The 25,659-nt window shown below is 40.5% G+C and overlaps 1 protein-coding gene across 1 annotated transcript in view; it reads left to right on the forward strand.

Annotated features, from left to right (window-relative positions):
- Nucleotides 1-1,001: 1,001 nt before the first annotated feature.
- Nucleotides 1,002-25,659, forward strand: part of CRYBB3 (crystallin beta B3) — a 36,176-nt gene continuing 11,518 nt past the window's right edge. Inside the window, exons 1-2 of the mRNA XM_089684115.1 lie at nucleotides 1,002-1,047; nucleotides 12,647-12,727. Coding sequence (XP_089540241.1) covers nucleotides 12,653-12,727 — 75 coding nt within the window. The 5' untranslated portion in view covers nucleotides 1,002-1,047; nucleotides 12,647-12,652. The remainder of the gene's footprint in view (nucleotides 1,048-12,646; nucleotides 12,728-25,659) is intronic.

Raw genomic sequence — 25,659 nt, forward strand, 5'->3', positions numbered from 1 at the left:
AGGTCCCCCACTGGTGCTTCTGGCCCCTCCATCTAGATCAGTGCCCCCAAAAGCAAGCCACTTGCTATAGGGGCACTGGTGCGTGCTCGCTCCCAAGCCCCGTTCTATGCATCATCAGACATATAGAGCTGTGGCTTTGTCCCCCCTCCACTCTCTCCTCATTGGCTCACTGGCCCATGGCTCCCACTGCTGTGTCTCAGCCAATGAGGAAAGAGTGACCAGGGACAGCCAACGCTCCCATGCATATCTCTGGATTGAGAGGGGGCTCAGGTGAGCATAATGGAGGGGCTGTGGGGAACTTCTGCACACAGAAGGTTTGAAGGTTTTTTACCTTGCATAAAAAAAATCTGCAGCCTTTACAACCACTTTAAAACATTTCTGAGTCTTTGTCTCTTTCCATAAAGTTGTTTTAAAAAAATATATAAGTTTGACAGTTCAAATAAATCTTATGCAAAATCTGATAGTTTTAGGTGTTTTTTAAGAATAATGAATATGCTGGTAAAGCAGTGATATACGTTTATTAGGTCTGGGCAATACATACAGACACTATAGGGGCTACTCGCGTACACTAATACTTTGTATATCTTTGTACAAAAAAAAAAAAAAGGCATACATAAAAATTACTTGAGATACATTGCCTTAAGAAACAAAAAAGTGAGCAGATATACATTGAAGTTGATTCTGTTTGTCTTGTTTATTTGGATGTAGGGATTGAAATTGTTACTTTAGAAAATGCTGAGAGCTGCAGTAGATCTGACATATTTGGCATGAGGTGGCGGAGTGAGGCAATCTGAACATGCTGACCCAAAGTTAATCACTAATCTTCTGAAAATGAGCTGTCGAGCTGTAAGGCAGACCAGTGTCTGATGGGCTCAGTGGATGCCCAGCTCACGCTATTCATGTGAACTCTGATGGAGACAATGCGATAGACACACTTGCTGCCTCAGCACCTGTGTACTCTAAAGCTCTATTCATTGCTATCATATATATATAAGGTACACTACTACAGCAGGGCATGGACATTTGGGAAAACAGTCAGCAGAAGAGGTATAGTGTCTTCCCTCCATCTGACAGTGGGGTTGGCATGTCTCTGGATTTCTACTTATTCTTGACCCTGGGATGATAATGTTAATCTGTGCTCTCAGTTTTCTCTATGCTTTGGCTGAAACCTGTTTTCTTACCTTCTGCTGTGGCTGTCCTCCATGGTGGATGGAGCTGATGGAGTTGAAGTGGTGCTCAGTGTAAAGTGACCAGCACAGTGTTGTTTCATACCAGCCAGTATTTGATAATTGGGACCCTCAATGTACAAGCTCCATGCACCACTCTTTAAGGAATTGACCTCACTTATAATTTTAATATTTAGGATTTTGTTTTTTTAGGTTCTAAAAATGAAATGAGTAATGTGTAATAGTGGGGCTTTTTTTCGGGAAGTATAAGAGCATAAACCAAAGAACCAATGATAATATGTATGGATTGCATGTATTATACACCGGTCTTATTCAATGAAAATATGTTCTTGTTGATATTATTATTATCACAATGCAAGAAATCAGATGGTGTATGTAATACATAGTATTAGGATGAGGCAAATGGCCACTTATTGTAATGATCCCTTAAAGTGTTGTTGATCATAACACTTTATTTAGTTTTGCATGGTATTAGAACCCTTGTTAGATTTTTAGAAAACAAAAACGCTCGCTTCCTTTCCTGCTTACATTAGACAGGAAGCGAGGTAAAATCTGCAAATAGGACATAGACAGAGATAAAAATGTGATAGGAGTTCTAGCACTCCCTTTTTTTTTTTTAATGGTTGAACTGGATGGACTTTTGTCTTTTTTTTCAACCAGACTAACTATGTAACTATGTACTAAAGAAAAGCATTTTATTTCTCTTTGTGATGTTCCATTATTTCCTGTCTAGTAATATATTGTTAGCAAGGGAGGAAAAATCTCTTTGATGGTCCCATTAAACCTCACAGTGGTTTAATGGGCGCCCATTTTTTTTCATAGTTTTAAATAAACTAAGGAAGGGTTATGTCCTTACTTTATTTAAAACTATGAAAAAAAATTTAGGCTGGACATACACTTTAATGATGGTAGGGGATTGTTGGCTCACCATTACTCCTAGAATTGTGTGTTGGTATATTTGTATTGAGCAGACTCAGTACAAACTTCCATTACAATGAGCAACTTGATTTTTTTTCTTCCAGCGTTTTACTGAAAATGAATTTTCAAAAACAATCATTATGAAGTTAGAGCAAATCATCATCTATCTTCTACAAAATCTGATGAACATTATAGTTCATGAATGGTCAATTTTTTACAGTCTACTTCAACAAATGTTAGTGGTGAAATTGCCTTTTTTAATATTTAATCACACGCTTAGTAATGATGCAATAAATATAATAGATATGCACCTTTTTAAAATAATCTTCCAACATTTCACGTGGAGTATGCATTTTATTGCAGAATATAGATATTGTTTTACACTTTGTGGGGTGTGCAGAGTGTTGTGAGGTCTGCAAAATGTTTGGCATTTTCTGAAAGTTAACATAGTAACTTTTTTCTAGATTTGGAAAGAGTGGTAAAGTTATAGAATCTCGATCAGTTTTCTGTGTTTTTGTGATGCATTCACTCCCATTTTCTTTCCTGGTGCTGCTGTCTCCAAAAATCTAACATTTTACAGATGACACTATATCAGGAGATGAGGATTCATTTGTCAATGGAGACTCCTGTTCCAGTGAAAGGGGCAATTTCCTTCTTACTGTGGAGACTTTTCTCTTACTTTCTGTTGTGTCTATTGAACATGAAGTGAAATAAGATGTCTTTAAGGCTGGCACAGGCAATAAAAACTAAACAGCAGTTCTTATTAAAAGAACATGAAAAGTTGTTCTGGAGTTTAAAAAAACCTCTGGGCAAAATGTTTATTTTCTTACGCAATGGGGCTGTGCCTGCACTGCATGGGTTAACTGCTCGTTATTGTTTAGGGGATTGAAGAGCAGATCCTCTGAGCGTGAGACCGGTCCCCACCACCCCTGCCCCCCCCCGCACCCTAGTGGTCTTGTGAATGGACTGTTCCTGATGTCATCACGCCCATAGACTGGCTCTGGATTTGAGGACAGTAGGAACAGTCCCAGGGCAGGATCTAGCCTGTCTGATTTGGAAGCGCAGTAAAAAATGTCAGGGGGGCAAGGGACAGTTTGTAGGACAGTGTACAGGGATTAGCATGGCAGAAGATAGGGGTCAGCCGTGCAGAGGACAGGGGTTAGCAGGGCAGGGTATAGGAGCCAGCATGGCAGAAGATAGTGGTCAGCAGAGTTGAGGGCAGGGTCACTGCTGGCAGGGCATTTAAGAGATCTCCTCCTCCCCACACAGCACATAGCTGAGATCAGTATCCCTCCACACAGTGTATAGCTGGCTATCCAATCAGGGAATTTCACAGGTCAGAACTGCCACTGCAGCTAGTTACACATTGTGCAGACCAGGGGCAGACTGACCATTCGAGAACTTGGGCACTGCCCGAGGGCCCGGGGTCAGTAGGGGGCCACATGAAATGCCCCTGGTACCTTTTAGGTTTTTTTTGAGTGTGGGCAAGGACACAGGAGCCCCATGATTCCCTATTGCCTGGGGGCCCCATGAGTTGTCAGTCTGCCCCTGTGCAGATCGATACTGTGGGGAATCTGATCTCAGCTATGTGTTATGTGTGGGGAGGAGATCTGTTGAGTGCCTTGTGTGCAGTGACGGGACAATGTCATCTAGCACTCAAGGTCAAGGTGGCAAACTGCACCTCCTGCCCAAAAAAAACAGCACTAATCAACATGCTCACCTCTCCTTGCACACATCCTCTTTTCTTCCAAATCCCCCCTCCTAGTACAAACCATCTCCCCCAAATCCCAACTCCTAGTACTAATTTTCCCCTCAAATCCCCCCCTCCTAGTAAAAATTCCCTCCCCAATCCCCCAGTACAAATCCCCACTCCTAGCATAAATACTTTACCAAATTCCCCCTTCTAGTACAAACCCCCCATCCCCCCCTAGCATAAATCCTCTCCCCAAATCCTCACTCCTAGTACAAATTCTCTCCTCAAATCCCCCCTCCTAGTACAAATTCTCTCCTCAAATCCCCCACCTAGTACAAATTCCCCCCACTCCTAGCACAAACCCTGTCCCCCAAATTCCCACTCCTAACATAAATCCTTTCCTCAAGTCTTCCCTCCTAGTGCATATCCTCCCCCCTAAATCCCCCCTGCCAGCACAAATCCTCCCCCCAGTGAAAATCCTCCCCCCAAATCTCCCCTTCTAGTACAAATCCCCTCCCCTAGTACAAAATCCTGCCTCCTAACACATCCCCCCCCAATTACCCTTCCCAGCACAAACAGCCCCCCCACCACCCCTCCTCCACAAGCTCCCCTCCCCCAATCTTACATGCAGGGACAACAGTAGTGAGGAGATGCGGGCTCTCTGTGATCTCTACCTCTTGTCATAACAGCGATCCTCCATACAGCAGGTTACATAGGATCGCTATTACATCAGACCGTACACGGCTTTATTACCCTCCCCCATCTCCTCCAAAGTGAACACTTGGAAACAGGGGCGGACTGACAATTCATGGGGCCCCCGGGCAATAGGGGATCATGGGGCCCCTGTGTCCTCACTCACACTCAAACCACACCCAAAAAAGCCCATGAAAGGTACCAGGGGCATCTCATGGGGCCCCCTACTGACCCCGGGCCCTCGGGCAGTGCCCGAGTTCCCAAATGGTCAGTCCACCCCTGCTTGGAAATGTGGATGGGGGGGGTAATAAAGCTGTGCACTGTCTGATGTAATAGTGATCCTATGTAACCTGCTGTATGGAGGATCTCTTGTATGACAGGAGGTGGAGATCACAAAGAGCCTGCATCTCCTCCCCACTCTCTCCTCTCTGCCGCTCCTGTCTGGACTGTTTACTTTAGATAACTGTGACCTGCCATGAGTGCCAGGTTGGGGGGGAGTTCAGCGGGCAATATACATGGGAGGAGGGGGGCACCCAGCCTGGGGGGGCACAACTGATATCTGGGGGTCACAGCCCTCCCCAGCACCCCCCTAGATCTGGCCATGAACAGTCCACTGCTGGACAAGTGGAGAGCTGTTTTCCATAGGATTGAATGATCAGGTAAGTATAGCTTTTCGTTGCACCCCTGGACAAAGCAAGCAGATAACCCATGCAGTGCAGGCACAGCCCCGCTGCATGGGAAAATAACTGTTTTGCCTGCAGTTCTTCTTTAACTATCTTCATCCGGTTTGAGATATATATATATATAAAAGAAAGTCCAAGGGGGTTGCAGCATAATTGAGATTTTTTGTAAATTCAAAGACAGTTTGATCCATATTGAATCCATATTGGCCAATTGGACATTAAAGTGTTACTAAACCCAGGACCCTGCATTCACTATATCTGGTCTCCCACACTACACAGAACATGGAAGTGCAATTATTTTAGTAAATATAAACTTGCTAAATCACATTTCTCACCAGCAGTTAGAGCAGTCTTGTGACTTCTATCAGTGTCCAGCAGTTAGAGCAGTCTTGTGACTTCTATCAGTGTCCAACAGTGCACATGATAAAGCTTTTAGGAGGAGTTTTCATTTTGCTCTAGGAGGACCCCTGACCTCTGTCTGGACAGTGCTGATTGGCCCTGTGCTCTCACATGTACTCTCCCAAGAAAAAAAAAAACTCTCTAGCAAGACACACCAAACTGAGCATGTGCAGAGTGACTACATATGATATGTCTTATCAGGAGATAAGAGGGGGACACTGGAAGAAGGGGAGGATCAGAGAAGTCAGGATCAAACAGCCTTTTTACACAATGCGGAGGATTACACTTTAGATTCCACAGCGAGTATAACAAGCATGCTTTACTGCATAAACAGACTGATTTTACTGTTGTGGGTTTAGCAACACTTTAATCATAGCCCTTTGGACTTTTTTCCATACAGGGCTCTGCTTGCTAGCAATCAGTATATAGCCTGCAGATGCTGCTCATTTTTATTTGTACAAATATATACTATCTATATCAGGGGCAGACTGACAACTCATGGGGCCCCCGGGCAATAGAGGATCATGAGGCCCCTGTGTCCTTGCCCAAACTGAAAAAAACCTATGAAAAAGGTACCAGGGGCATCACTTGGGGCCCCCTACTGACCCCGGGCCCTCGGGCAGTGCCCGAGTTTCCAAATGGTCATTCCGCCCCTGTTCTATATAGTTATACAGTAAGTCCCCCACATGTGAAGGTTTAACTTAAAAACTTTCAAAGATGCAAACGTGTGTTTGTATGTCAAATCATGTAAAGCAGGGTACACACACTTAGTTTTCTTTTTTTTATCATTTAACCCAGCAGGCTGAATGAAGAAAAGGCCTACAGATCGCCATACTAACACAAGCAATGTTGGTGCGGCGATCTCCCTGCTGTGCTTTTGTGTTCTGACAGGGGGACTCCCCCCACCAGAACACACTGGTCAGTGCTCCCAGACATTGCCTGCAAGCGCTACTTTTTGTTGGACTTACAAACTAGCTCCCGGAACATAACTCGTTCATAAGTAGGGGACTTACTGTATATATATATATGTAAAATTATATATTTTTTTCATTTTCATTTAAAAAAAGAGAATAAAGTAAGTATGAGGTATATCACTTTGAGTAATGTCCCTGTATTACCCCAATGCAGTCCTTCAGATTAATGCTTTTACTTTCAATAAATTATTCGATTTCAAACAGGAATACTATATAGGAAATAGAAAATAAAATAATAGGTTCCTTCATCCATCGCTTACATAGTATAAGTAAAGCTGCATACAGAATATCTCAGTAGTTCTTAGTGTTGAAGATACAATGACTGCCTGAGGTATTCACACATAGGAGGTGATTGATTTGAGCATTCGAAAAACAAGGCAAATTAGTATGTTATAGCATGCATAGTCAAGAAGCTGATAAAATGGCTGTATAATACCATAGGAGATCCCCATGGTTTAAATAACAGTTATACAGTGCTTGAGACCTTATTGGTAACCACATCAGTTTCTGGTATAATGCCTGTCCCATATGGAAGAATTTCAACATACAGTATATATATATATATTTATTGAAATATATTTTGAAATATATTGAATATGGCCAAAATTGTAGTATTTCAAATATATGTTAATATATTTGGGAAGAATATTTTAAAAATATATTTCAAATATATTTTTCTTCCATGTGGGGTACCAGTGAACCCAGGGGTGCCATGCTTGGAACACATGTGTATAGTTGACCTTCCCATATGCCATCATTAGTTCCTATGTGTAATGAGTTTGTATCATGGTTTTAGTAACTACTGGAGCGTGGAAAGACTTCCAATGGAGTGTTATGGTTAATCTCGCCACCAGGAGGGCATGTATGATAACCTGGTGGAACTGGGAAGAAATTGTATCAATCAATCGTGCTAAACTGAGTGAGGAGGTCATAAGGATCCCAATTATTTTAGAGAGAACCTGGAAAATATCTTCCCAGTATTTGGTAAGGTGTGGCCCACAAAAAGTGAAAAGTGGTACTTTTGAGGCCACATCCTCTCCAACAAGTTGAGGGAGATTGACCAAATTTGGAAAGCCTAGGAGACTTTAGGTACCATATCAAAGATAGTGAGTGAGTGAGATCTCAAAGGGAGGAGCAGCACATGGCCTTATACATGGAGCAAAATGCTCTTGTCCATTGCTGGTCTGAATGTGGGGATTATAGGTCTGTTTCCCATTGGGCAAAGGGGGAAGAGGGCACATCATTCAAAAATCTGCACTTTTATTCTTCAATTGTAAAGTTCCAAGCTTGAATGTCAATGTAAATATAGGATGCAAAATAGTGTCATGTACATTGATAAATGTGAATATTCAATAGAGAAGATGGAACTTTCAGGGTGCATGGACATGAATACCAAACATAATAAAAAGTTATATAATTTTTATTTCGTATTTTTGTAAAAAACACAACAAAAAAGGAAAAAATACAGAAACATAAAAACAATTTCAGTACTAAAAGTACTGACGTGATACTTTTTTTATTTGCACTGTCGCAAGTACACAAATATGGCTACTAAGAGTAAAACTGAGATTCAAACTTGGTTATATAATTGTACTTACTCCCTACATGTTTCGCCTTCCCGGGCTTATAATTGGCATTGATTTTTCCATGCAAAAAAACATCCACATCGGTGACCTTTTCCACGTACCGTACTTCAGCAGTGTCTCAGAGTAGCCCCTAGTGGTGGCCCTTACAACTACAATGCACTGACAACTGACATAAGGGGGTTTATTTACTAAAGCTGGAGAGTCCAAAATCAGACTCCCTTCTGCATAGAAACCAATCAGCTTCTAACCTCAGCTTGTTCAATGAAGCTTTGGCAATGAAACCTGGAAGCTGATTGGTTTCTATGCAGAAGGGAGTCTGATTTTGGACTCTCCAGCTTTAGTAAATAAACCCCAAGGTGACAGCTATGGCAGTGTCCCTGTTTGGCATTGGTGCAAGCATATTGTCTGCATGCAAATTAGTTTCTTCAATTACAAGAATAACAACAGGTTTACATAACATGCACCTTCTATAGGTCAAAGAGAGAAAGAGTCACCCAGCATGGAGACGTATTTAATTACTGATGAGAAGACCTTTTGGTCTGAATATCTCATTAACTAGGTTAACTAGGAAGCCTGCTGGGCTGGACAGTTTAATGTCTAGCAACCTCTCATTTGATGTAAAGGTCAGAAGTTTGATATTCACAGATGGTTCTCATATATACGCCCACATCCTCTCAGAGTATCTGAAATGCACTTACAAGACATTTTCCAAACAGATTTCAATGTTTAGCAATTGCTTTAATAGCCAGTATTCATCTGGGGTATTGCATTTACGAAATATTTATGTATCACCATATGACAAAAGAAAAAGAGAGCTACAATTTGGTTGAAAGATGTTCATATAATATTTTCGGTCTGATGTGTAATATAGTGCACCAGTAACTATATCAGATCTTCTCAATATGCTTAGTAATATCACACTAAAAGGGGTAAATAGACATTCCTAAAGTGTATTTAACCCTTTTTTATCAGTGTTTCAAACGCCAAATGCTTGTAAATGTGTTTTTTTTAAACTCTTCCATTTCCAGATGCTGGCCAGAGCCTTTTTTCATCATGAAAAATACATGCAAAGCATTTTCCCGGTACTCCAATGGACCTGGAACACCACACTTTGAGGTTTTCCATGAAAGAAAATATGTTAGACACTGCTGCAATAATTTCTGCACAGAAATGAGCTGGAACACATCCAAACACCCCAAAAAGAAAAAGACAGCTAATCTCAACACATACTGCTCTCCCTGCTTCTACTCTCTCTAGTTCTCTCAAAATGTCTGAAATAGTTAATTTTTTACTGTTTTTCAGTGCATTCTGGGCATTTTGGAAGGTCTTCTGAGGTTATCTTTAAAAAAATGCTTCTAAACGCAAACGTTCATAAACGCACATTAACGCGGTATGCAAACGCGGCTAAGCAGACTTTTTTTAAGCTACGTTTTCCAGCGGTCGGTTTCCAGTGTTCAGAAGTGTCCCGTGTACATGGAGCCTGGCTGTAAGCTTCTCTTATTTGCTCCCCTTTAGTGTTTTAAAGCAGTACTACACTGAAACAGAGCACCGCAAACCAAAAAAGTTATTTAAAGGATAAGTTCGCCTTTCATAACATGTTACATGTTACACCCATATTCAGGGTGTAACATGTGGTGAATACACCGGCTTCCCCACTTTGACAGCTAACGGGGGATCTTCTCCCCCCCCCCCGCTAGCTGTCAAATTTAAAAACAAACATGGCTCCACCAGCCTGGCTGCGTCACTCATTCACAGTGAATGAGAAACTACAAGTCCCAACTGCCTTAGCAGCTGTCAGCTTGTAGTTCTCAATGAACTACTATAACACTGTGGAGCGCCGTGGTAGGTTATTCATTCTCCTGTCAGTATATCTGCTTGCTTGTACCTCCTGTACTGGCAAGCAGATATACTGACAGGTCTGCAGGAGACTTGCATGGCACCAGCTGTCTGCTGATCGCTGGTGCAATGGTTTCCAGGCTCCTGCAACCAAAAACTAAAAATGCACCTTTTTTTATCTGCAAAAAATGTGCATTTATTATTTTTGGTAAAAAGATGAACTTATCCTTTAATTCATTTTTAATACTCAAAGAAAACTCCTCCATCCATCCGTGTCTCCATGCTTTATTTTGCTGAGAAATCACTTTGAAAAACACCCCCAAGCATTTCTTGTTGCTTCCATGTTAAATAAGGGCACTAGCATTTACGTCCTGGAATCCATCTTCCCATAGCTTAGAAATGCAAATAGAAGGGTGTGCTTAGCTAAGAAAACCCCACCTCCCATCCTTAAGACTCCTGGGATGTATGACATAATTTGCCTAGGCATGGAAACCAGGAAGTAACTGAAAAAAAGTAAAAAAAAAAAAGAAAGTTTAAACAAGTAAATACCTTATACTTTCCTATCTATTTACTAATGCTAGCAGTATAAGCATTAAAAAAATGTGATGTTGATTGGGAGAATGAAGTTCCGCTTCAAATATACCATTTTTAAGAGTTTGTTTTATTTGTTTGATAAATGCAAAAAATGCCATTTGATCTTGGCAGAAATCATGTTAAATGACAATGTCCTGTGATCTCTGCTTAAGCTGCACTCTTTTCAGTTATTATTTCAGTCTTATCAGTTACCAACTATCTCCATCCAAGGAGAGGAGAGAGTGCCACTATTGATGACCATAAGTGGGGTACTGACCTGGGAAGAGTACCACCTGTGAGGATTGAAGGGTGATCCACAAAGCGTGCTGGCCCTGTGGGGTCTTTGTAAGAAGGTGAGGGGGCAATCAGGCTATTGAAGGAGTGGCACCTATGATCACGGTCACAAGATTATCACCTGCATGTGTGTGATGTTCAATTGGAGCACTGAATTTGCTGTGGATTTTTATGTGTATATACGTAGGGGGTTCTTATGGACATTGGGGGGATTGAAAGTTCTTTATAGTGTGTTACACTTTTTTCACTTGTTCTCATCCCTTTTAAGGGATGGACTCACTTCATTGCACTTATTTATGATACCTCAGATGAGGATCAGGAAGGGGTTGTGTTTATTGTATGATTTATCACGCATATATATATATTTATATTTGTGTTATTATATGCCATATACTGATTGAGTTAGTAGGGATTGAGCGCTGCACTACTTATATTGTGATTTTCATTTGCACTTTTGAGGGTGAAGTTTTAGTGCCAGCAGCTTGGAGGGAGGGATTGCCCATATAAATGCAGGAGGAGTTTTCCCAGTAGATTTAGAATTTCCCTTTGCTTCACAGCTTCTTCATCTATATGACCACCAGACAGGAAGTCAGCTGCGCTATTTAAAATATCTCTCCAGCATCTCTATCATCCAAATATTAAATATCTTCTGATAACTTCTTGAAACTGTTCTTCTGCATGTTATTATGTATGCTAAATGTATTCTCTTTATGGTATTCATGCCGTACTGTGGTGTTTATTTTCTTTATGTCCGGAAAAAAAATACAGATGTTTCATTTTTTAATTATTGCTTTGGGGTAAAAATCAAATATTGCCTATACATCATGCTTACTAACTGGCAGCCAGCAGGTGGCAAGTTCAAGTCTAGTACTAGATTGTAAGCTCTAATGAGCAGGGCCCTCTGTTTCCTCTTGTACCAAATTGTATTGTAACTGTATTGTCTCCCTTTATATTGTAAAGTGCTGCTCAAACTGTTGGCGCTACATAAATCCTGTATAATATATAATAATAGTAATAGGCCATTACTGCTGTGATATGACAGACCTGAATAACAGGATTTTAGAATAAACATACACAGTGGAGGGCAGGGGCAGACTGACAACTCATGGGGCCCCTGGGCAATAGGGGATCATGGGGCCCCTGTGTCCTTGCCCAAATTCAAAAAAGCCTATGAAAAAGGTACCAGGGGCATCTCATGGGGCCCCCTACTGACCCCGGGCCCTCGGGCAGTGCCCGAGTTTCCAAATGGTCAGTCCGCCCCGGAGGAGGGTACACTCCCTCTTATTCTTCTAGAAGAGATGGGGCAGTCTGGCTCCTTGGTCTTTAGGAACACACTAGTTCACAACTAGTGCTGGGCTTGCTTACTTACTATAGACAGTCCAGCATGCACTGCATACACCAAAGCATGGAAGCACCCAGTATTAAATGTCTATTTGTGAAAAGGCAATTTTGTAAAAATTATTAAAAAACTATGGTATCAAATATAAGGTTATGAACTGATGAACACAAAATTGACCAAAAACCTCTGTAGTTTCCCTGTTAAATAGCTGTAAGCTCACAGACACACCACTAGATCATTTGGAAAAAAATGAAACCATATTTTCTGGCTTTGAGAAAATGCTGACTTTGGTTTGATATTCTTGTATGAAAGTCTTTTGCAGCTGTGTATGAGACTATCATGCATTGGATAATTGATAGAGTGAGCTGTCTCATTTGTATTGTTCCAAATATATCTGCACTATACCATGTCACTTTTATTTTTAAACAAATAGTTTGTAATACTGGACTTTTTTTATTTTGAACTCTACAGGTAAACATGACTGAACCACAGAGTACCCCTGAACAAATGGCAGCTGGCAAGAGCCATGGAGGAATTGGTGGCAACTACAAGGTAAGGCAAGTCACTCGCAAAGTTTCCTAGGTCAGTTCCCTACTCATTGGACAAAGGTTATCATACAGATTCACTCCTTAATGAAGAGACCTGTCAGCTTGGAGTTGCTTTAAGGTCTAGATTTTACAACATATGTAGGTTAACCGCTTCCCTTCCGCTCTGTAGCAGAAGTACTGCTACAGGGCGGCATGGGTGCGCAAAATCACGTATATATACGTGATTTTGCAGTTCTGGGTAGGGGGTGTGCACGAGCCCTACCCGTGCCATCATTCACAGTCTCGGCTGTCAATCACTGGGTCCCATCTGGTGATTAATCGCCAGCACCCGGTGACTGCCGAGCATCTCCAACGGGGGGGGGGGGGGGAACTGTTTTTAAACAAAAGCTCCTGCACACTGCTTTGCAAAGCAGTGTGCTTACAGTGCAGCACAAACACAGCCCAGTATGCAAAACAGCACACAGTTAACCCTTTGATCATCCCACATGGTAACCCCTTCCTGCGCAATGCCATTAGTATAGTGTCAGTGCTTTTTATTAGCAGAGATCAATGTATTGGTGTCACTGGGGATGTCGGTGACACCAAATCAGTTCCCCACAGTGTCAGAATGCCCGCCGCAGTCCCGCTATAAGTCACTGATCGCCACCATCACTAGTGAAAAAAAATTCCAGTATACTGTATATACCGCCATTTGTAAATGCTATAACTTTCACGTAAACCAATTAATTTACATGTATTGGGATCTCTTTAAGCAAAGACTTGTAGCAGAATAAATTTTGGCCTAAATTTATGAGGAAATTTGATTTTTACATTTTTCTTTACTGGACATGTTTAACCTCCTTGGCGGTGTTCCCGAGTGTAGCTCGGGGTAGAATTTCTATACCAAGAACGGTAACCTCGAGCTACACTCGGGCTTACTATGCAGCGTTCTCTGGGGGTCCCTGCAGCACTTACCTTGTCCTTCGCTCCCACGATGGGTCCCCTGCAGTGTCCCCGTCCATCTCCTCCGGCGGATGCCGGCATCTGACTTCCGTGTTCCGGTCCCCGTGACGTCGGAACGTTCGGGCGGCGGAACCGGTGGGAAATTTGAAATTTTTAAAAAATGACATTTTTGCTGTCATTGCTTTTTCACTGCATTTCACATACATTTTGTCCCCACTGCTTTGTCCTGTGCCCTGCCTGCATTTTGACTGTTCTTTCTGCCTGGAAACTTAGAAAAGTCCATGGCGGCCAAAAAGCATCCCTTTACATCAAAAGCGGTTTTAGAACAGCGATAGTAAATCAGAACCACTTGCAGAATTGAGTGATAATGATTTGTGGGGAAATTCGTCATCAGACACTGAAAACGATTTTGCGACTTTGCTCAGCGATGTGCGAATTTGCCTCTGTATTTCAAATTTCAGTGTTTTTGATTTGATTATATTATTGAATTAAATTTATTATTATTATATTATTATTTTTTATGATTATTTATTAAATTATAATTTATGATTTCGTGTTTCAAGTTTTATCATATCCGGAATGTTTAATAGACTCTTTTTCGGATAGATTTCAGTGAGTTATTCCTAAAAATTACAGCCTACAATTAAAAACTACATATTTCCATGCAAAAAAATGGTACCGCTTTCAGCACAAAATTCCTGACATGATCATACCGCCAGGGAGGTTAATAGCAAAAAGTCAAAAATATTGTTTTTTTTTCTCAAAATTGTCATTCTTTTTTTTTCATACAAAATAAAAAACACAGGAAATCAAATACCACCAAAAGAAAGCTCAATTTGTGGGGAAAAAAGGCCGTAAATTTCATTTGGGTGCAGTGTTGCAGGACCGCGCAATTCATCAGTTAAAGTAATGCAGTGCCGTAATGCAAAAAATGGCCTGGTCAGGAAGGGGGGTAAATCCTCTGGAGGGTAAGTGGTTAAAAAAGACACAAGAAGCAATTCAGCCATTCCAAAATACCAGGGTGGTCCAGAGTAAGAAAAAAAAAACCTTATAAACAAACAAACAAACCTTATAAATGACTGATCGTCATCTCCAAGAACAACGTAAAGTGGTAATAAATTACCCCTGTGCCTATTATTTTTAACCCTCTCACCTTTATTGCGGGGTTATGTTCAGAGCTCATATTCACCAGCACAGAAAATTCAGTGTTGTCGCGCTGAGATCCACTGTTCCATTAATATAGCCCAGGCCCGCCATATTGGTCCTCCTCAGCTGGATACCTCTTCTAGGTTTCAGCAGCCAGCTCTGGATGACTCTCTGGGCCAACCCTCTAGCTGCTCTGTGTCCCTAGTCCTGCAACCTCCTGGGAGATGTGACAAGAGTATCTCAGGACTCAGGAGGCTGCAGGACCTGGATTGTGGACAGGGAATAGCCAAGGGCAGCACAGTAGTGGGATTTTTTTTGCCTTCCTCTGAATCAACTGTGGGTATAGGATTATAACTTTTTTTTTTTCTATGTTTCAACTCTATGGACTTTTGTCTTTTTTCAGCCAGACTAACTATGTAACTATGTAGGCAAATAAACTTCAGTGCTTTGCTTCCTCCCTGTTCTCCTGACACCCTTTGCAATGCCTGATCCTCTCTGAAATTTCTAGCCTGGCATAAAAATAAGAATTTTAAGACATTGTCTAGCTACACTATTGTGTTTTCTGGTTTAATAAAACATCTTCATGGCAAAATGTCAATAACCACACACTTCTTAGTATCATGTGTAACAAAGGTGTAGAATATTTGAACCATTGTTGTGTTTGTACTGTCCTCTGCACAATCCATAGAACAAGCTGCAGGAAATAGTTTTACTTCTCTATACAGAACTAGAAAACAACTTGTTAGAGATGGTGGTGTAAAACTATGCAAGACACTAGTGGTCGCTGGGAGATAACTTGAACGGTGAAGTAGAGTACACAACTAAAGTGTATAGTTTTTTTGGTTTGGATAGGAGTACGGAAGGGTTAGTACCTCTGCCAAGTTTTTACTGCTGTGTGTGTCCCCAATTGGGAAAGTTGTCCTTTTATTTGTCAAACTGACCACTGCCACTGAAACAAAAATTGAGGGGAAGTAAAACATTTTACAGTTGTCACCAGAGCAAGAGATGAAGTTAAAGCCTAACTCCAGGTTTGCTATTACTTTAAATAGTTTGTTTGGGCCAAGCTGGTTCAGACAAATTATTTTCTTCACTACTACATTCTACTGCTGTCAGCGCTGTATAAATTGGATGTAGCACCAGCTTCATACAGTATACAGAGCTGTGTTGTGGTAAAGAGACTTCTAATCCCATTCCTTGAACAAAATTGAATTGGGCTGAGCACTGCTTTGCCATTCACAGGAGGCCTTGTATTTTTATGAATGAATATATGGCTTCCTCAGATTGGCCAAAGTAGAGAGGCGGGTGGATGACATCATGTTCTCCAGCCAGTCAGGAGGCTTTAAATTATCCAATGGGGATGCATGTTTCAATGACAACTGTCTAATTAAGTGTTCTTGCATGGCAAGACCACTTACTGTTATCTCACATATATATTCTTATTATTATAGCCAAATTTACCACCGTAACTCCTCCCACAGTTTTTACACTACATAGACAGTAATATACCAAATCGCCCGGATTGTTTCCGATTGGTGTGCTACTACTTTGCGGAACGTTTCACTGAATGGTTCACAAAATATCGGTGTTTTTGTGGTGAAATTACTCCAGCCACTCCAACCACACAACAGTTACTCAAGCCACCCCACCCAGTTACTCCGCCCACTCCAGTTGTAGACTACTGGTGGAGACAAGAACACTTCACACAATTTCCCCAGAAATTGTAGCTTTTCTAGTATTTATTTATTATAGGTATTTTCATAGCGCCGACAATTTATCCAGTGTTTTACACATATATTATACAGTCACCTCGGTCCCTGCCCTCAAGGAGCATACAATCTAAGGTCCCCACATTCATACACACATATGCCATGGCCAATTTAGACAAGAGACAATTATCCTACCAGCATGTCTTTGGAGTGTGCGAGGTAACTGGAGTATCTGTAGGAAAACCATGCAGGCACAAGGAGAACATTCAAACTCCAGGCAGGTAGTGTCATGGTTGGGATTCAAACCGATGACCATAATGCTGCCAGACAAAAGTTCTAACCATTTAACCACTTATGCAATGGGAACACATGTTCCTACCCACATGGAAGAAAATATATTTGAAATATATTTTATTAATATTCTTCCCAAATATTTTGCCATATATTTGAAATGCTACAATTTTGGCCATATTCAATATATTTCAATATATTTCTATATATATATATATATATATATATATATATATTATATACTGCATGTTGAAATGCATTTGTATTACAAAATATATGACAAATATTTTTAAAAATACATTTCAAATATACTGTATGTCTTTAAAAGTACAAATCTACATTTTTGGATTGCATTTACAAATATATGTAAAAATACATGTTAAAATTACTTTTTAATATGTTAAAAAAACCTGAAGAATATATTTAAAAATATATATATTTTTAATACATTCTTCAGATTGTTTTAACATATAAAAAAGTTATTTTAACATATCTGTTTACATATACTTGTAAATGCATTCCAAAAATGTAGATTTGTATTTTTAAAGACATACAGTATATTTGAAATGTATTTTTAAAAATATTTTTCATATATTTTGTAATAAAAACGCATTTCAACATGCAGTATATAATATATATATATATATATACATATATATATATATATATATATATGTGTGTGAAACTCAAAAAATTATTAGAATATCGTGCAAACGTTCATTTATTTCAGTAATGCAACTTAAAAGGTGAAACTAATATATGAGATAGACTCATTACATGCAAAGCAAGATAGTTCAATCCATGATTTGTCATAATTGTGATAAATGAAAACCCCAAATCCACAATCTCAGAAAATTAGAATATTACATGCAATCAATAAAACAAGGTTTGTACATAGAACAATATCGGACCTCTGAAAAGTATAAGCATGCATATGTACTCAGTACTTGGTTTGGGCCCCTTTTGCAGCAATTACTGCCTCAATGCGGCGTGGCATGGAAGCTATCAGCCTGTGGCACTGCTGAGGTGTTATGGAAGACCAGGATGCTTCAATAGCGGCCTTCAGCTCTTCTGTATTGTTTGGTCTCATTTCTCTCATCTTTCTCTTGGCAATGCCCCATAGATTCTCTATGGGGTTCAGGTCAGACGAGTTTGCTGGCCAATCAAGCACAGTAATCCCACGGTCATTGAAGCAGGTTTTGGTGCTTTTGGCAGTGTGGGCAGGTGCCAAGTCCTGCTGGAAAATGAAGTCAACATCCCCATAATGGTTGTCTGCGGAAGGAAGCATGAAGTGCTCCAAAATCTCCTGGTAGACGGCTGCGTTGACCCTGGACTTAATGAAGCACAGTGGACCAACACCACCAGATGACATGGCTCCCCAAATCAACACAGACTGTGGAAACTTCACACTGGACTTCAAGCATCTTGCAGTGTGTGCCTCTCCATTCTTCCTCCATACTCTGGGTCCTTGGTTTCCAAATGAGATGCAAAAGTTGCTCTCATCAGAAAAGAGGACTTTGAACCACTGAGCAACAGACCAGGTCTGTTTTTCTTTAGCCCAGGTAAGACGCTTCTGAAGTTGTTTGTTGTTCAGGAGCGACTTGACAAGAGGAATACGACATTTGAAGCCCATGTCCAGGATCCGTCTGTGTGTGGTGGCTCTTGATGCACTGACTCCAGCCTCAGTCCACTCCTTGTGAAAGTCCCCAACACTTTTGAATGGCCTTTTCCTGACAATCCTCTCCAGGCTGCGGTCATCCCTGCTGCTTGTGCACCTTTTTCTTCCACACTTTTCCCTTCCAGATAATTTTCTATTAATGTGCTTTGATGCAGCACTTTGGGAACATCCAACTTCTTTTGCAATTACCTTTTGAGGCTTTCCCTCCTTATGGAGGGTGTCAATGATGGTTTTCTGCACAACTGTCAGGTCAGCAGTCTTTCCCATGATTGTGATTCCTGCTGAACCAGACTGAGAGACCATTTAAAGGCTCAGGAACCCTTTGCAGGCGTTATGGCTTAATTAGCTGATTAGAGTGGGACACTTTGAGCCTAGAATATTGCACCTTTTCACAATATTCTAATTTTCTGAGATTGTGGATTTGGGGTTTTCATGAGCTGTAAGCCATAATCATCACAATTATGACAAATCACGGCTTGAACTATCTTGCTTTGCATGTAATGAGTCTATCTCATATATTAGTTTCACCTTTTAAGTTGCATTTCTTAAATAAATGAACTTTTGCACGATATTCAAATTTTTTTAATTTCACCTGTATGTATATATATATATATATATATATATATATATATATATATATATATAGTTTGAAATATATTTCATATGGCAAAAATTGTAGCATTTCAAATATATGGCAATATATTTGGGAATAATAGTTTTAAAATATATTTCAGATATATTTTTCTTCCATATGGGTATAGCAATCGTCTAAGATGGGAATCCCCCGTTGTAGAAACTAGAACCTGATAGGGCTTTTAGTCCTTGCCTACTCTATTCAAAAGAAAACAAAGTTTTAGGTATACATAATTAAACAGACTTTTCTGTGCAAATGTGAATGCTGATGACAGAAAATATAATTCCTTTGAATGGTAGCATATGTGCACAAGCACAAGCCATAGTTTTCAACATAGGGGACCAGTCTAACCTGTTTCAAAACAGAAGCCTTTGCATACAGTAAGAAATGTCTGTGAAAGATGCATAGCCTTGTCAGGGCATCTTCTGTAACTTGGGCTTCTTTTATAATTGTCCAGAGAACTAATATGCAAACCAGGGGCGGACTGACCATTTGGAAACTCGGGCACTGCTCAAGGGCCCAGGGTCAGTAGGGGGCCCCATGAGATGCCCCTGGTACCTTTTTCATAGGCTTTTTTGAGTTTGGGCAAGGACACAGGGGCCCCATAATCCCCTATTGCCCAGGGGCCCCATGAGTTGTCCGTCCGCCCCTGATGCAAACATATGTAAACTTCACTGAACTGCAAACTTACTTAGAAATCACCCCAGGACACCCTATGGTGCACACTATGTAACAAGGTTGATTTACTATAAGCAAATAGGCTGTTTACTTTGTAAAGGGAAATTGCACTTTGCAAGTAATTATCTCCAGAGCTCTGTTAAAGTGACAAGATTTCCAATATGAATATTCAATCATGTGCAAGGAAAATGTGAAAACAGAATTTTAATTGTACATGATTGTACGATAGAAGTCAGCAGAGCTACAGATCATTTATTAAATTGGGGAAAATTGCTTGCAAAGTGAACAACCCATTTACCTTTAGTAAGTCAACCACAAAAAGCCTAGAAATAACAAAGTACAACTCAAGAAAAATATGTCAGTTCCTCATTAAGTGTATAACTTACACAGCTGGTGTATTGTGCGCAAACAACACATACACTCCCCAGCATATTACATATGAATCAGCAAAGATGAGCTGTCTAATTTGTCTGACGTTTCAAAGAAAAGGTCTGATTAGCTCCCTCTCCCTATGTTAAGAGCGGTTATCTCTCATTCCCCTCAGTGATCTCCAACTCACTCCCCCCTTTCCTTTCTTTTCACCAATAGGTGTCACCCCAATCTCCCCCCCCCCACCCAACTGTATTTCCTTTATAAACGCAGAACTCACTAGATCCAGGAATTTTCCTGAATGGTCCCCTTTGGATAATATACTTATGTTCCATTTTATTTCATCTATACTTGTTTTGTTATAAGTTCTAGAAATTTAGTTTCAATGAGTAAGTTATGGAAATTTATAATAAATGGGTATCCCTCTGTTCCCTTATTCCGGTGCACTTTGAATGTACGATTTCCATACACAGGGTGCTGATAACGCTGACCTATACCTAGCTATAATGTCCTGATATGTCAATGACCTGGATGTATATGTGATTGTATACTCCTATAAGATAACTATGGCAATTTATTATTGATTCTTCTGTAACCTCGTTGGAAAAAAAAAAAGGTCTGACAGCATATGTTTGTCACTATATGTAAAAGCTGCTCAGCCAAGGCACAGTAATATATGGAAAACAGGAACAATGAAATACATTGACTTGACTTTTAGTAATAAGCATTACAATTATTCTGGTCCCTTTGTATTTGTTCCAGCTATTTGATAATTTACACATTTTAAAGCAAATTCTGATTTGTGGTGCCATTGTAATATTGTCTGAAGACAATATTAAGCAACAAAGACTGCAGATCCAATTGTTTTATTTGGCAACAATGCTTTTGTATCTATGAACTGGTCCGATTACTGGGACAGACTGATTGAGTTCTAATTTGCAAATACAGTACCAGTCAGTTGCTAATGTTTTCCAATTCTTTTAATTTTTTTTTACTTTTTTGCCTGCTTTGTGTCTGTTGTGACTTTGCAGTGTATTACGGCAATTCACAAATATTGATCAATGAAAACCTTAATGACATGTTTACATGATCTTGCAAAATGTATCAGCTCACACTTCATATGAAGTAAACATTTCTGAGTTCAGAAATTGTGTGTTTTTTTTGTAAATACTTTTTTTTCTTAATTAGTATTGTAAAATGTGTTGCATTTCTTAATTTTGCTTTGCTTTCACATCATCAAGTCTTTTTAGCAGGTGTACTGATGGATATTTATTTATTATTTATTTATTTCAGGTACTTATATAGCACCATCAATTTACGCAGCGCTTTACATATATATTGTACATTCACATCAGTCCCTAACCCTCAAGGGGCGTACAATCTAAGGTCCCTAACTTACATTCATACATACACATACTAGGGCCAATTTAGACAGGAGCCAATTAACCTACCAGCATGTCTTTGGAGTGTGGGAGGTAACCAGTGTACCCAGAGGAAACCCACGCAGGCACAGGGAGAACATGCAAACTCCAGGCAGGATATGTTATACTACTGAAACGTACTTAAAGTGTTACTAAACCCACAACAGTAAAATCAGTATATATATGCAGTAAAGCATGCTTGTTATACTCACTGTGGAACCTAAGGGGTTAATCCTCTGCATTGTATAAAAAGGCTGTTTGATCCTGACTTCTTTGCCCCTCCTCTTGTTCAAATGTACACTCCGATAAGACAGACTGAACCCGTAGTAGCCCTTCTGCACACGCTCAGTTTAGTGTGTATTTCTAGAGAGGTTTTTTTTTCTTGGGAGAGTGCATGTGATCAGCACTGTTCAGACAGAGGTCAGGGGTTTTGCATCCTCCTGGAGCAGAAAGAAAACTCCTCCTACAAGCTTTAATCAGTGCTCATCTGAAGTCACAAGACTGCTTTAACAGCTGATGAGAAAAGGTATTTAGCAGTTTATATTTACTAAAATAATTGCGCTTCCATGTTCTGTGTACTGTGGGAGACCGGATATAGTAAATGCAGGGTCCTGGGTTTTGTAACATTTTAAAGACAAATTTCAACTTTGACTATATTTCATGTCACACCTGTATTTAGTGGGGTTTTTGAATCAGATAATTGTATTGCAATTTTGTCAGTTTTACGATGCAATACAATACAAAACAACAGTGTCCAATAGGCAGCAAAAAAACCCAAAAACCAAAAAACACAGAGTAATAGAAGGTGCGTAACCATCGTGCATTCCAGATTGTCTCCATAAACGTAAATGTAGCTGAGCCGATACATAAGCATGAACACAACATCTCTAGTGTGTAGAATTCAAAAGCAGCCATAACAAGTCACCAGGTACAATGTTGTTGAACATCAAATACCCCAGACCTAGTGGAGAAAAGCATCTGTCCTTTATTCAGATGAGGTCAATGATGAAACACGAGTCGGATCAGTGGATGATAACCATGGATCCCAGGTTTTTAAAAACTTTTTAGGGCAGCCCCTATGTTTATAGGTCAGTTCTTCCCTCCTGAAATCAAAGAGTAACAGCATCTCTTCATTGTGACAATGTTGGAAGTGTAGGTGAGAGCCATCTTTGAATTTGTTTGCAAGCTAAATATAAAGCCCTTGTCCACAATAGACTAGTGTCAGCTGGGAGGACATCTTCTGGCACAATGCCCATGATAGCAAGTTTGGGGCCTAAAGGGAAAAATAGCAGACCAGTAGCAATGGAGTTTAGGACATCTCCATATCATGTGAATAAGGGTGCCTATAACCAGGGGTGGACTGACAACTCATGGGGCCCCAGGTAGTGCATCTTGGGGACCTGGAAGATGGCAGCCTCCCCCATGAGTGTAATCTCTGGGGCGTATAATGTACTCTATGCATTATGAACAACTAAGTCAATATTTGTGAGAGAGATAAGGATAATAATGGTATTGTTTCTAAAACCTGAATCCATTGATCATCTTTTATCTGACCTAGATCCTGTCCCCAGTGTTGACCACATTTCAAATGTATCTGAGCACTTAGGGCAGTCTGTAAAGCAGAATACACATCACCTATTATTTGCCTTTTTCAACCAGGATGTAGAAACTATATTATTTAACATGAAACATGGTCATCAGTGCTGTCTTAACAGCTTCATAGGCCCCTGGGCAAAGTAATGCTCTGGGGCCCCTACCAGCCTGCCCTGCACCTACTCTCAAGAATTAAAGTATAAATATCTGATAGAATTAAACATATATTTATTAGATTTTTCAGTAAAATACATGTTAAACATTAGGAACACATAAATCAAAGACTAATCAACACAAAGGGCATAATACGGGAGAAGGGGGAGACAGAAAGGCACAGTACAGGGAGGAGGGGTCCGGAGGGCACAATCCTAGGATAAGGAGTACACAGTACGGGCTCCAGGATGCTACCCAGGATACAGCCATCCTGGAACAGCTTAATAAAAAGCATGACTGTCCCAGCAAATCCGAGACAGTTGACAAGTATGATGTCATGCAAGATTATCATGGGGCCCCCATGCACCTTTGGCCCCAGGACTGTGCCCATGCATCAAGACAGCCCTGATGGTCACATTCCATAAATCCCCTCCCTCAAACTGCCACCACTCTTATTGCATCGGTCTTCTTCCTACAGGAGCTTGTATTTTTTTTTTCTTCATTTGACCCAGCTGTGCATGGCTTTACCTGCCCGGGCACCCCAGTCATTCCCATATCATTTTATGTGGAAATGGAAGACTATAAATCCCATCTGCCCCCACAACAGAAGGACTCATTGATGGTGCACATGTGAGGTGATATCACTGCACTTGTAGTTCATTGATACCTCTTCCAGCTCTACAAATGAGAGGCCATAACTCTGTATGAACTTGAAGTTGGAAGAATAGTCTGCAGGTGCCTGTGCATTGCACTCGTCATCCACTGATCACAGTTGTAATGCTTTGAAGGCTTCAATGCAAACAAATAATCAATGCACATTTTTCTTTCTTTTTCATTATGAAATGCATTTAATTATTTTTTTGCAAAAGGTGGAATTTGCCTTTAACATATAGAAAATATTGTGTATTTGAGCTATTGGATCTGTGATGTTTGTTCTATTTATAAATGCTTTCACACAAGATTTAAACAACTTTCACACAAGCTTCACACATTTTTAAAGGGATTCCATTGAAAAATAAATGTGAATATTGGGTGGAAAGTTTACAAATAGACCATATGGGGAGATTTGCTAAAACTGGAGCACTCAGAATCTGGTGCAGCTGTGCATGGCAGCCAATCAGCTTCTAACTTTACCTTGTTCAATTAAGCTTTGACAATAAAACCTGGAAGATGACTGGTTTCTATGCAGAGCTGCACCAGATTTTGCAGGCTCCATTTTTAGTAAATTTATCCTGATGCGCTACAGTATGTTTCTGTCTGAGAGTCTCTGTAATACAGTGAAGGAAATAAGTATTTGATCTCCTGCTGATTTTGGATGTTTGCCCACTCACAAAGAAATGATCAGTCTAAAAATCGAATGGTAGGTGTATTGTAACACTGAGAGACAGAACAGCAACAAAAAATTCAAAAGAAATGCATGTCTAACAAATTATGCACTGATTTGCATGTTCATGAGGGAAATAAGTATTTGATCCCCTTCACAAAACATGACTTAGTACTTGGTGGCAAATCCCTTGTTGGCAATCACAGAGGTCAGACGTTTCCTGTAGTTGGCCACCAGGTTTGCACACATCACAGGAGGGATTTTGGCCCACTCCTCTTGGCAGATCCTCTCCAAGTCATTAAGGTTTGGTGACTGACGTTTGGCAACTCAAACTTTCAGCTCCCTCCACAGATTTTCAATCGGATTAAGGTCTGGAGACTGGTTAGGCCACTCCAGGACCTTAATGTGCTTCTTCTTGAGCCACTCCTTTGTTGCTTTGGCCATGTGTTTTGGGTCATTGTCATGCTGGAACACCCATCCACGACCCATTTTCAATGCCCTGGCTGATGGAAGAAGGTTCTCAAGCAAGATTTGACGGTACATTGCCCCATCCATCATCCCTTTGATGCGGTGCAGTTGTCCTGTCTCCTTAGCAGAAAAACACCCCCAAAGTAGAATGTTTCCACCACCACGTTTGACAGTTGGGATGGTGTTCTTGGGGTCAAAGGCAGCATTCCTCTTCCCCCAAACACGGCGAGCTGAATTGATGCCAAAGAGCTCAATTTTGGTTTCACCTGACCACAACACTTTTAACCAGTCCTCCTCTGCATCATTCAGTAGCAAACTTCAGAGAGGCCTGGACATGTGCTTTCTTGAGCAGAAGAACCTTGCGGGCACTGCAGGATTTAAACTCTTGTCAGCGTAGTGTGTTACCAATTGTTTTCTTGGTGACTGTGGTCCCAGCTGCCTGGAGATCATTGACAAGATCCTCGTGTAGTTCTGGGATGATTCCTCACTGTTCTCATGATCATTGATACTCTCGAGGTGAGATCTTGCATGGT

This window comes from Staurois parvus, unplaced genomic scaffold, assembly GCF_062004578.1.
Source record: "Staurois parvus isolate SC_StPar_1 unplaced genomic scaffold, SC_StPar_1.0 ptg000336l, whole genome shotgun sequence".
Classification (NCBI taxonomy): Eukaryota; Metazoa; Chordata; class Amphibia; order Anura; family Ranidae; genus Staurois; species Staurois parvus.